The sequence below is a fragment of the Microcaecilia unicolor genome, chromosome 11 (genome assembly GCF_901765095.1).
Source record: "Microcaecilia unicolor chromosome 11, aMicUni1.1, whole genome shotgun sequence".
Lineage (NCBI taxonomy): Eukaryota > Metazoa > Chordata > Amphibia > Gymnophiona > Siphonopidae > Microcaecilia > Microcaecilia unicolor.
Genome location: NC_044041.1, coordinates 208,030,920 through 208,043,962, shown reverse-complemented (window position 1 = coordinate 208,043,962; position 13,043 = coordinate 208,030,920). Strand labels below are relative to the sequence as shown.

Sequence of the window (13,043 nt, the reverse complement as noted above, 5' to 3'; positions counted from 1 at the left end):
CACGGCAGGGGGGTCCAGGGGTCAGGAACTACCGAGGGGGGGTCTAGGAATCGGAGGGAGAGAGGGAGGGGGTCTGCAAATCGGAGGGAGGGAGGGAGGCTGGGAGGTGGGGTCTGGAACTCGGAGAGCGGAAGGGAGGGCTCTGGAACTTGGAGGGGGGTCTGGAATTCGGATGGAGGGAGGGGGGTCTGGAATTCGGAGGAGGGGACGAGAGGGGAGGAGGGGGAATTCACCACCAGTACTAAAACTAAAAAAAAATAACAAAAACAGAGGGACGACCCTGGAACTCGGAGGAACAGAGGGAGGGGACGACGACGACCCTGGAACATGGACGAGGGGGGGGGCCCCAGCCACACACTCTCTCTCTCACAGACACACACTTGCACACAGTCTCACTCAGTCTGTCACACACACACACACTCGCAAATTCACTCTCTCACACACTCTCTCTCAAACATACACCCTCCGAGGAAAACCTTGCTAGCACCCGTTTCATTTGTGTCTGAAACGGGCTTTTTCTACTAGTTGTAACTAATTGAATTATTGTTACTATGTACAGAGTTAGTGCTATATTTACATGATTTAGGAATTAAGGTTAATTATCTAGAAATAATAATGTGAATGACATTTTTTGAAATGTATTTAATTTATACAAGGAAGGATATAAGTTTTGTAGAAATCATGGCTATCAGTTTTGAGCTTATGCCAATAAGATTTGTGCTTATATCCTTGAGTCTTAGTGCAGTATTTTAGGGATTATTCAGCTGTCCGTATTACAGCTGATTTAATTGCATTTAATATATTTAAAATTAGTGTACTTTTAAATATATTAAATGCAATTAAATCAGCTGTAATACGGACAGCCGAATAATCCCTAAAATACTGCACTAAGACAAAATTAATTTGTTTAGGGAAATTCTTTTGCTTAAGTCTGCCTTAGGTACATCTCATCCTCTGTCTTCTCTATGTTTAATAATGTCGTCTCCTTGCCCCTTAATCAATTATTATTTAAGCTTGTCCCTCTACTTTCTTCCTCTTGCAGAGGATCTGTAAATAGGTTGGGTTTTTTTCATTTGTTTACGAAAAGTAAACATTCCTGGGTACACAGATGTAACATAATAACATAGTAGATGACGGCAGATAAAGACCTGCATGGTCCATCCAGTCTGCCCATGACAAACTCATATGTGTATACCTTACCTTGAATTTGTACTTGTCCTTTTCAGGGCACAGACCATATTAGTCTGCCCAGCAGTATTTCCCGCCTCCCAACCACCAGTCCTGCCTCCCATCACCGGCTCTGGTACAGACCGTACAAGTCTGCCCTCCCCTATCCTCTCCTCCCAATCACCACCCCCTCTTCCCCCCACCTGCTCCGCCACCCAATTTCAGCTAAGCTTCTGAGGATCCATTCCTTCTGCACAGGATTCCTCTATGCATATCCCACGCATGTTTGAACTCCGTTACTGTTTTCATCTCCACCACCTCCCGCGGGAGGGCATTCCACGTATCTACCACCCTTTCCATGAAAAAATACTTCCTGACATTACTCCTGAGTCTGCCCCCCTTCAACCTCAATTCATGTCCTCTCGTTCTACCGCCTTCCCATCTCCGGAAAAGGTGCGTTTGCGGATTAATACCTTTCAAATATTTGAACGTCTGTATCATATCACCCCTGTTCCTCCTTTCCTCCAGGGTGTACATGTTCAGGTCAGCAAGCCTTTCTTTATACGTCTTGGAACGTAAATACCATACCATCCTCATAGCTTTTCTTTGCACCGCTTCCATTTTTTTTAACATCCTTCGCAAGATACGGCCTCCAAAACTGAACACAATACTCCAGGTGGGGCCTCACCAACGTCTTATACAGGGGCATTAAAACCTCCTTTCTTCTGCTGGTCACTCCTCTCTCTATACAGCCTAGCAATCTTCTAGCTACTGCCACCGCCTTGTCGCACTGTTTCGTCGCCTTCAGGTCCTCAGATACTATCACCCCAAGATCCCTCTCCCCGTCCGTGCCTACCAGACTCTCCCCACCTAACACATACGTCTCCCTTGGATTTCTACTCCCCAAGTGCATCACTTTGCATTTCTTCGCATTGAATTTTAATTGCCAAACGTTAGACCATTCTTCTAGCTTCTTCAGATCTTTTTTCATGTTTTCCACACCCTCCGGGGTGTCCACTCTGTTGGAAATCTTGGTGTCATCCGCAAAAAGGCAAACCTTACCTTCTAACCCCTCGGCAATGTCACTCACAGATATATTGAACAGAATCGGCCCCAGCACCGATCCCTGAGGCACTCCACTACTCACCTTTCCCTCTTCCGAGCGAACTCCATTCACCACCACCCTCTGGCGTCTGTCCGTCAACCAGTTCCTAATCCAGTTCACCACTTCGGGTCCTATCTTCAGGCTGTCTAGTTTATTTAAGAGCCTCCTGTGGGGAACCGTGTCAAAAGCCTTGCTGAAATCTAAGTAGATGACGTCCATAGCATGTCCTTGATTTAATTCTCCCGTCACCCAGTCAAAGAATTCAATGAGATTCGTTTGGCACGATTTCCCTTTGGTGAAACCATGTTGTCTCGGATCTTGCAACTTACTGGCTTCCAGGAAATTCACTATCCTTTCCTTCAGCATGGCTTCCATTACTTTTCCAATAACCGAAGTGAGGCTTACCGGCCTTTAGTTTCCAGCTTCTTCCCTATCCCCACTTTTGTGAAGAGGGACCACCTCCGCCGTTCTCCAATCCCTCGGCACCTCTCCCGTCTCCAAGGATTTATTAAACAAGTCTTTAAGAGGACCCGCCAGAACCTCTCTGAGCTCCCTCAGTATTCTGGGGTGGATCCCGTCCGGCCCCATGGCTTTGTCCACCTTCAGCTTTCCAAGTAGTTGATACACACTCTCTTCCGTGAACGGCGCTCTATCCACCTCATTCTCAGGTGTACTTTTGCCAGTCCCTCTCGGTCCTTCCCCAGGGTTTTCGTCAGTGAAAACCGAACAAAAGTATCTATTTAGCAAATTGGCTTTTTCTTCATCATTTTCTACATAGCGTTTTGTTGTTTCTTTTAGTCTCTCAATTCCCTTTATAGTCTTTCTCCTTTCACTAATATACCTGAAGAAGTTTTTGTCTCCCCTCCTTACATTTCTAGCCATTTGTTCTTCTGCTTGCGCCTTCGCCAGACGTACCTCTCTCTTGGCTTCTTTCAGTTTCATCCGGTATTCCTCCCCATGTTTCTCCTCTTGAGATTTTCTATATTTCTGGAACGCTAACTCTTTAATCTTTATTTTCTCAGCCACTTGCTTTGAGAACCATATAGGACAATGTTTTACTTTACGTTTTACCACTGCAGGTGTTTATGGGTTTCCACGGTGTCCTGGGGAAAGTTCTCATATCTGTGACTGGATTCGGAAGACTTTAAACCTTGGAGCCTACACTAAAGCTGTTCAGGAGCAGTGAGTATTTCCTCTGTAGTGCACAGTGCAGCACAGAAGAGATGCGACATAGGCAAGTAATGTCATCCTTTCTCCCTGTCTTCTTCACAGTTTGGTGCAGGCACAGTACTGGCATGACCCTCTTAATGAGGAGCAGTATCGCAACAGCAGCATCTTTCTGGCAGATATTAATCAGGAAAGGGTAAGAAACTGCTATCGTCTGTTTAGTTAGGGCAAGAATAACACTAATATTTGATTCCACTAACTGCCACCCATTGAGAATTCAGCAGAGGACCTTTTCCCTCCTCTGACCCACATGGACCAATGCGTCTGTCATGGCCGTTTGCAGCTAATTCCTCCGATTTCCAGCTGTGAAAACCAATGCCTGGATTTCATTCCAGCCTTCAGAGTAGTCACCTGATCTGCTCATGCACAGAGATCACCATCGGTGGTGCTTTATCTTAGGAACTCCAGAAGGAAACTGTTTGGCAGGATGGAAGTACTACAGTGAGAGACTGAGATCATACCCCACATACCCTGGCTTAGGAGTGAGTTCATTATTGTCATGATATATGTAAAATTATCCTATTTGGACAAATTGCCCTGAAAGAGCATCTTTTGAGAAGTATTGAATGCCACAGCATAAAAGAGTGGTACTTGGGTTCAGGATCAGGGCTGGATTAAGGCATAAGCAGACTAGGTATATGCCTAGGGCCCTTATCTTTTGGATGACCATGTCAAATGTGCTCAGCACTGAAGAGACAGTGTTGCAAATTGTCTGGATATTTTCATAACTGTACAAAGTTTTGCTTTAATGTCTGAAAGCCAGCAGGATAGCTAAGATGTCTGGACATTTTTCAGAGTTTACACCTTTATAGTTTGCCAGTTCCTTCCCTGCTGCTTCTAGTACACAAGCAGTGAAAACTGGTAGGATCTAACCAATGCAAGGCAGTTCAAGTCAGAGGAAGGGAGGGACTGAGCCAGGAAGAGGTTCCTGTGCTAAGCAAGTCAGGTGAGGGACTGACCTTGTTTTTTTTTTTGTTTTTTTTTTGGGGGGGGGGGGGGGTACTAGATAGGGTTCCATGGGAGAACAGTACTCTCTAGACATCTGTATAGGTGAATGAGAGTGGAATGATTGAGGAGAGTGAGTGGACTCATGAAAGGTGCTGATGAAAGTGAGGAAATGCACTAATAAGAGATGAAGGAGGGTACATATTGCCATCATTTCTTCCTTAGGGCCTGGGAGTAGTAGAGAAAATAGACTTACAGACAGAAGAAGAGAGGGTGGGGGAAGGAGAATGGTGGAAAAGGGGCTGGGGGTTAAATTTCAGTCTGAGATGGGGGATGGTTGTAGACCTGCTTGGAGGTAGCAGAGTGCCTAGGTATGGAAACCAACTAGGCTCAAAATACAGTAAATGGAGTGAAATAAGAGTTCTCAAAGCACTAAGGGGCTTAATTTGTCCTTTGACAGACTATCCTTGTTTACAGAGGCAATGTGACTACCTGCCTCAGTTTGTCTAATCTAGGAGACCCACATCGCTTCTGAAGCATGTGTTGAATTTAAACCTTTGTCTTGCTTTTAAACTTCTTTATGAAGATTGTACATCTTATTTAACAACTTTATAAGAGTTAGCCCCTATCGAGTTTTCAGTCATCTTATGTGTGTTAAATTTGAACTTCCAGAGGAAGTTATGTCAGCCTTAGGAGATGGCAGCTTGAGGCTGAGGTTCCCTTTAGGAGGAATTCAGATTGGGGACCTACCTCCTGCAGATCCCTTTTATTTGTAGTCAAGAAGACCACTGGTGTAAAGGAACATATAGTGACTGGAAAGAAATCCGAACTGGGGCAAGATTTCCACCACTCAGCATGAAAAAATGGAATATAAAAATCACGCAACTGAGGCCAAGATGGCGCCAGACACAGAGGCAGAAGATGACTCGGCCTTATATTCTGATGTAGTGAGGGTCATGTTTACGTAGCATGAAATGTGCAAATAAGTATCTGAGCTCAAGAGTTTGTTAGTGTATCAAGATATGAAAGACACTTTCTGTTATGTAGCTTCCCACTATTCCAGAACCTGTGGGATAGTTGTGTCCATCAACCAGCAGGTGGAGATAGAGAACTGAAAATTGAGCTATGACATATCTCTCTTAGCATCCAGTCCAGCTCCTCAGTATTTTCTGTCTCCAGCAGGCGGATAAACACATTGCAGGTGGCTTGAGTCTGCAGAGTCATATCTGGAAGTCTTCAAATCTCTTGTCTGTGGTGTCCCACAAATTTACTTCTTCCATTTTTTCACGTCTCCCCTGTTTCCTGTGGAGCTCTCCTTTTCTAGCAAAAAAAAAAAAAGAGAGAGAGAAAAAGAAAGGAGGAGGAAAGAGGTTTTCTGGAGAGTGTGGGACAGGTTATCAGTTCTGAGGTTTTCTCATCTGTGGTAAGACTTGTGGAGACTGAGCTTGGGGGGAGCAGCCATTTAAATGAGTTAGATTGCATCTGAAGCATTTGTGAGTAAAGGTGTCAATTGATGTAAAAGCATTATATAAACTTTATTGTACTCCCTTGAGAAATCTCAGGGAATAGAGTGGAATTATGCCTTCACTGCTAGGCAGGGCAACTATTATTAATATAAATATAATACCAAGACTATATCTTTTTCAGGCCCTTCCTAGAATTATTCCCTTGCCAAATATACAAAAATGGCGAAAGATGATATTGGATTTTATTGACGAGTGGGGGGCTGAGAATTGATAAACACGGGGAACTGGGAGACCTTGGTATTCCTGACATACGCTGTTATTATCTAGGAGCACAACTTAAGACGTGTGGGATTGGAGAGTGAATGGACTTTTGAAACCATACATACAGATTGAACAAGCAGCCTGGGAAGATATTCTGTATTGGGAACCTCGGGCGCAGATGAGACTGTTGGGGAGATTTCTCCGATAAGTATCATCTGTGACTACCTACAATCTTTTAGGTCAGTTATGTAAACCTGTAGATAGCAAAAGGATCTGTGCTCTGGCTAGTCCCTTTGTTCCTCCACGTCTGCAAAATGTTAGTTGATTTCTCAAACTGAAACGTGGTCTTTCATGGATACCCAGGTTGGCTCCTCTAGTTGCATTGTTTGAACAAACGGTTGACGTTTCACAGGCAGCTCTTAGAAGATAGGTAAAGTGTAGCATTCTAAGTCATTTGATAATATGAACAATGGTTTCAACTTTTCCCCAGTAGATTTTTATTTCTTTCTACAATGTAGGTATAGCTTATGCAGTGCCAGGTTTAGAGAGGTGACGTTTAGAACATCCAATGATCTGGAGGTGCTATGGATGCACAAAAACAGACTCTCGTGGTCTTATTTCTTCTCTTTATAAAATAGGACTATCAATTTAAGAAATTTAACTATATGAAACAGAGGGGAAACAGATTTGCAGATAACTTTAGATGAATCTCGGTGGATAGAGATCATCTTGTCGATCACTAATGTGTCAGTCCGGTTGAGGGAGAGTAATTTTAAAATCTTAAGATGGTATATGACTCCTGATCATCTTTCAACATATAATAAAGCTTTATCAGAGCAGTGCTGGAGGGGTTGTAAAGAACGAGGATCTTACTTGCATATTAAGTGATCACTGCACCACAATCAATGGTCAGCATCTGTTTGGAGCCCACACTGGGTCTAGGCCTAATATCTGTGGGGCTTTAGAATAGAGATAGACCTTGTTTCTTAGAAAATAGTGGCTAATTGCTTTTTAGCTGCAAGAGGGGCAATTGCCCTATTATGGAAGTCCTCTGAGCGACCCACAATGCATGTGAGACGTTCTCCTGATGGAAAGATTGACTGCTCTTGATGGAAACAAAACAGAAGACAAATTCACCAAACGTTGAAGTGCTCTACAGCAGTACATGGACTCTGTATTGCCATTATTGTGGATGAGCTTTTAAGGTTATGGCTGAACCATGACATGAACTCACCTTTGGGGTGGGAGGGATGCTAATCGGAACCATGGTGAGAGTTGCGAAAAAGTAACTTGTGGATACTTTGTTGAATTCTATTATATCAATGTTTCATATTTTTTTTTATTATTATGTATACTGCTTTTCAATAATTTCAGTCAAATTCCAAGTTTCAAGTTCCATCAGTTTGTGCTCAACATGTAAAATACTTTAGCACACTAAATCCAAAGCTTATGGAACACACTTAACATTAGACTTATAAGTGCATTCACTCTGCAGCCCCTCACTACCTCTCCACCCTCATCTCTCCCTACACTCCTTCCCAGGAACTCTGTTCACTAGGCAAATCTCTCTTAATTTCACCCTTCTCCTCCATCACTAACTCCAGACTCCGTTCCTTTTGTCTCGCCGCACCTTATGCCTGGAATGGGCTTCCTGTGCCGTTATGTCTAGCTCCATCCCTGGCCGCCTTCAAATCCGGGCTGAAGGCCTACCTGTTTGATTCTGCTTTTGACTCCTGTCACATGCTCATAACCTTTATCGTGTCTTCCTCTCTTCAATAGTCCCTTTCCCTATGTGTCCTTCTGTCTGTCCTCCCCTTATCCTTATTGGCCCTGTCTGTCTGTCCTGATTTAGATTATAAGCTCTTTTGAGCAGGGACTGTCTTTTTCTTCATGTTCAATTGTGAAGCGCTGCGTACGACTGGTAGCACTATAGAAATGATTTATAGTAGTAGTAGATGTGAGAGGAAGTACCTCAGATTTCACATTTTAAAATCTTGGCTTTTTGCTAAATATCTTTGCTATGATGTCGGAGTAGAGGAGTAGCCTAGTGGTTAGGGTGGTGGACTTTGGTCCTGAGGAACTGAGTTCAGTTCCCAGCACAGGCAGCTCCTTGTGACTCTGGGCAAGTCACTTAACCCTCCACTGCCTGCCGCTTTGCGCCTGCCATGAGTGGGAAAGCGCGGGGTACAAATGTAACAAAAAAAATTATGGCAGTGCGATATGAACTGGCAAAGGCCTGGAGGTCACCCCAAATTCCAGGACATGTTGTTTATCAAAAACTATAGAATGTTTTATTTTTGAGTTAACTTCCATATGAAGGAACAAGCTAAAAAGTTTCGAAAGAGCCTGGGCCCCATTTGAGTCTTGGGTAAACTGAAAGAAAGGAGCAGAACCTAAGCCATGGCCAAGAGCTGGAGCATGATGGGATCAGTGGGGAGAGCAGAGCTGGGTTGGGGAGAATGGGCTTTGTGATTCACTGAGATGAGAGGTTAATAGGGTGCTTTGTACTGAAATAGGAAGTGGGGGTTTCAAAGTTAGGTAAGAGTTTTGAAAGCTTTTGACCATAAATTGGATGAAGTTTAACAGTGCGTCAGATGTCATCGGGGAGGGGGAACTTTTCTCCATTCATTTCTGGAATGCCCGAACCTCTCCATCTGTAATGAGGAATTTCAACTAATACACCAGGTCACTCAAAAGCAGATAGAGTGGGATTATACAACATTGCTGTTGGGGGATCAAACTCTTTTGATAGCACAGAGATTATTGCAACCACATAGGAGATTCATATACATGACATTACTGCTAGTCAAAAAGACTATTCTACAATTTTGGACCTCCTCTGAGAGCGTACCAATCGAAGCCTGGAGGGCCAGGATGCAAGAAGTAGGCAAGCATGAGAGGCTGACCTATGCCAAATCCTTAAAATCCATGAACAAGCAATATGCGATGGTATGGACAGATTGTTTACAGCAGTTAGGTTAAAACAGGTAGGGAGGGATGGGGGGAAGGGAATGCTTATGCAATGAATGGTGCGACAAGGAATAGGAAAGAAAGGGATGAATGAGCTGAATGGATGTGGGGGTTTTGAAAAAGCCGATACCCATAAGGGATAGTACAGTCTAAACTGTTGGATTTTTGTCTAGTACCGAATGTTGTTTGGGATATACACTGTACTGAATGGCATTTGGCAACATTGTGGATGTGATTTTGTATTGTATTGGTGACAATAAAAATTAATTTAAAAAAAAATGCAAGAAGTGGCAAATAGCAAGTTCATATTTTTGGCACGATGGAGGTTTTCCCTTGACAAAGCTGTTGGGCAAAATGGGACCCTGTTGGGAATGACCAGATAAGTGTCATATTGCCAAGGAGACATTTTGAATGTTTAAGTGCATGTTTGACAGCTTGTGTTACTGTTTTTGCCTACTGATGAAGATTAAAGGAAATAGAAAAAGAAAAAAAAACAAAATTTGTGGGATATGTGGAGATTTTTCTGGTCGATCAATGACGTAATTGTGTTATAGTACTAAATTCTTTGAAGTTTCACAGACTTGTCTACACCACAGTATTGTTGATCTAAATTTAAACTATGGACACATTGGCTGTGAATCTCACTGTCTTTGGGGGCATCTGTAGTTTGTACTGAAGGCAATGGAGGATGAAAATGACTTGCACAGCTTCCCTGGCTCACAGCCTACTGCTCCTAATCACTGGGTCACTCCATTCAAAGTTTGTGCTTTCATTCCCAGTCTTATCACTATTGCAACAGCCACGTCCAGAACTAGGCCTTGCCCATTCCCTGCTTGTGCAGAGGTCAGGTAGGGCAGCCTTGTGCAAGTAATTGCAAAATAGTGACACTCTACATGCATTTTGTAAAGTTGGAATTTCATTACTAAATCTACAGTAACAGCCTGATTTTTTTTTTCCCTTATAGTACCTCAATGAAAGTTACAGAAAGAACTTAATGGCTCTGAAAAAATTTGTTCTGGTTAAATTCCTGAAAGATTCCATGGTGGATCCTGCAGAGTCTGAAGTGAGAAGATTTCTTTTTTTTGCCAATCATAGCATTTCTTCCCAGTTGGGACCTGGTGGTCTAAATTGTTTGTGTTTCATATCGTGATTTATCTTTTTGCTACTTGCTGCACGTGGGATCCACTAATAAGGCAAGTTTTCAAAAACTTTGTTAGGCATTGCGAAGTGCAGGGTCCTTTTTCCTTGTGGACTTTGAATGAGTTCTCATAGGGAAAGTATTTGCCTGTGTTTCATTTTGATTACTGCCCAGGGGACAATGTACCTGCAGAGATCTACAGGTGCTTTTTCCATGAAAAACATATAGTTTTGAAAATGGCACTGCCTCTCCAGACATCACATACCTTTCTATACATACATTCATCTGAAGAACAGCTGCTCAGTTTTTTTTTATGTAGGTAGATGGTATTTAAAAATAACACCTCATGGCAGACTGTTTCATTTTTTTATTCCCCAGTAAATTGGAAGAAAGAATACACCTGTACTTGGGCCATTTTTCTCTATTGTTTTAGAAGTGATGGGAGAGGAGGTGTTGTGAGCTTAGACAATAAGGTGCTTTCCAAGCTTTTGCTACTGCATGTTGAAGCTCATTTGAGGAGTGTACCTTTCAGATAATGCATTTGAAATACTTTTCTCTATCTACAGTGGTTTGGATTTTACAGACCTGCTCAGGCTAAGGAGATTGTGCCATTGCAGGAGAGCTTGATATATACAGAGGTAACTGGACTTGGTAGCCAGAGCCATTGTTTTGGGTCCTGTGTTTAATGGAATGTTATTTGCCAAAGTACTGAAGTGTTCACAGGACTCTTTTCTAGCATAGAACTACTCTATCCAAAATAAACTGTATGTTATAAACTTCTCTTATAGGACCGTTTGGGGTTAAAGGAAATGGACAAAGCTGGACAACTGGTCTTCCTCGCATCTGATGGACAGCACCTGCAGTTCTCTGAGGACTGGTTCTACAGTAACATTCTGCCATTCCTTCAGTGACTATTCAGGCAGAAATGTACCAAACTTAGAAAAGCGAGTCTGATAGCGCTTAGTTGTAGGGTAAATCAGAAAGTCTGCATACTTTGTGTAAGGCTTTTGGAGTATAGGTCTTAGAATAAGGCCTCCCCCCTGTCAGAAATTCCACCTTTATGGGGTATGCCCCCCCTCCCTAGGCTTGTTTCCTCCACATGCAGCTGTAACCCACTGTTTTCTCATCCTCCTCACCCTCTCCAGCATTTATTGGCTGGAGCTTTCTCTACTTTTACCCCTGGACCTAGAAAGAGTCCAGTCCTCACCCTAACCTAGTCCCTGTGGCCACATGATCAGGGTAGAAATTAAAGGAGGGGGAACCCTGATTTCCACCACATATACACTCCAGGACCTTTACCAACTATAGAACAAGGGGTCATAATTAGAAATATGAAGACCACAATTGAACTGGGAACCCCAAGAAGTTAAACTCAGGAAGTACAGCAACACTGGAGAAATAAATAGAAATGCACTGCCTTTTGTATTGAACATAAGGGCATTGGTGATGCACATATCCCAAAACCAACATATTCCATAGTGACATAGTAAGTGATGGCAGGTAAAGACCTGAATGTGAGATTATTATATTTGATCATGGTCTTTCTTTGTTTCTGGGAGTGGCCTAGTGGTTAGAGCACCGGTCTTGTAATCCAGAGGTGGCTGGGTCAAATCCTACTGCAGCTCTTTGTGATCTTGGCCAAGTCACTTAACCCTCCATTGCCTCAGGTACAAACTTAGATTGTGAGCCCTCCTGGGCCAGAGAAATATCTAGAGTAGCTGAATATAACTCACCTTGAGCTACTCCTGAAAAAGGTGTGAGCAAAATCTAAATAAATATACCATAGCAGTTCACCTGGCTCTGTCCTTATGTTCCAACTACTGGAGTTGCTGTCACCCTTTTTTTTTTTTTAATTACTTTACCTGTCAGATACTGGAACTGGCATGGATTAGCTACCCCAAGCTCTGGCTAGGGCACAACTCCTAGACCAGTTTCCCTTGTGGCAGAGACAAAATAGTATCAGAATGCAAGAGAGCTTGGGAATATATCAGGGAGAGTAGACAGCATGGATGGGTAGCCTGGAGTGGCTGTACAGGCTTAGATCAAGCATTATTAGAAAATGTAGGCAATCACCACAGCAGGTTTTCTAGATTTCCCCCTTACTTGATAAGCATTAGAAATCTGCATCCTACAGCAGTAGTAGACATACAAATTCTCAAAACACTGGATGACCAATAGTGTGTGGACTAAGGACCAACTCAAGGTAGGTCAAAGTGCATCTGTTATGGGCATTGGTATCTGGCTGTCACTGTGAATTGCATTTTTACCAAGTGGTTCTTGGCAGTTAGTCATTAATCTGTAAAAATTAACACCATACCTGTACCTGCTGTTATTGGTATTAACCTTGTCCTCTCAAACCCTACCCTTCCACAGTTTAAAAAAAAAAAGGGAAGGCCTAATGTATTCCCACAGCATTATTAAACAGAACCAAATTCTACCAATGAGGACAGATTTCTGAAGTCCAAAAAAACTTCCTTAAAAAAAAAACAATTGAGGCTAGCCGACCGGCATAAGCTTTTTATTCAAGCCATAGACCTTTACAGCTGCAGTAAGTAACACTGGAGCTAGTCAAGGTAACTGTTGGCATGACATGTAGACTACACCCATATCTCCACCAAGACCAGTCATTTTGGTGCAATTCTGCTCCCCTACACACAACTTACCAGCACCTATCCTGAACCAGTGCAGGTAGCCAGGTGATTGTGCTCAGCCCTGACTGATCCTTGCCAGTGCTGATACGTTGGGAAGGAGAGAGATGTGAAGA

The 13,043-nt window shown here is 43.0% G+C and overlaps 1 protein-coding gene across 2 annotated transcripts in view; it reads left to right on the top strand.

The window, feature by feature from the left end:
• The window catches only part of PPT1 (palmitoyl-protein thioesterase 1), a 63,463-nt gene extending 51,902 nt beyond the window's left edge, over positions 1-11,561 (top strand). For both annotated transcript variants that reach the window (XM_030217961.1, XM_030217960.1), the window contains 5 exons: positions 3,352-3,454; positions 3,545-3,635; positions 10,106-10,204; positions 10,846-10,917; positions 11,068-11,561. In XM_030217961.1, coding sequence (XP_030073821.1) covers positions 3,352-3,454; positions 3,545-3,635; positions 10,106-10,204; positions 10,846-10,917; positions 11,068-11,190 — 488 coding nt within the window. In that variant the 3' untranslated portion in view covers positions 11,191-11,561. The remainder of the gene's footprint in view (positions 1-3,351; positions 3,455-3,544; positions 3,636-10,105; positions 10,205-10,845; positions 10,918-11,067) is intronic.
• Positions 11,562-13,043: the final 1,482 nt, after the last annotated feature.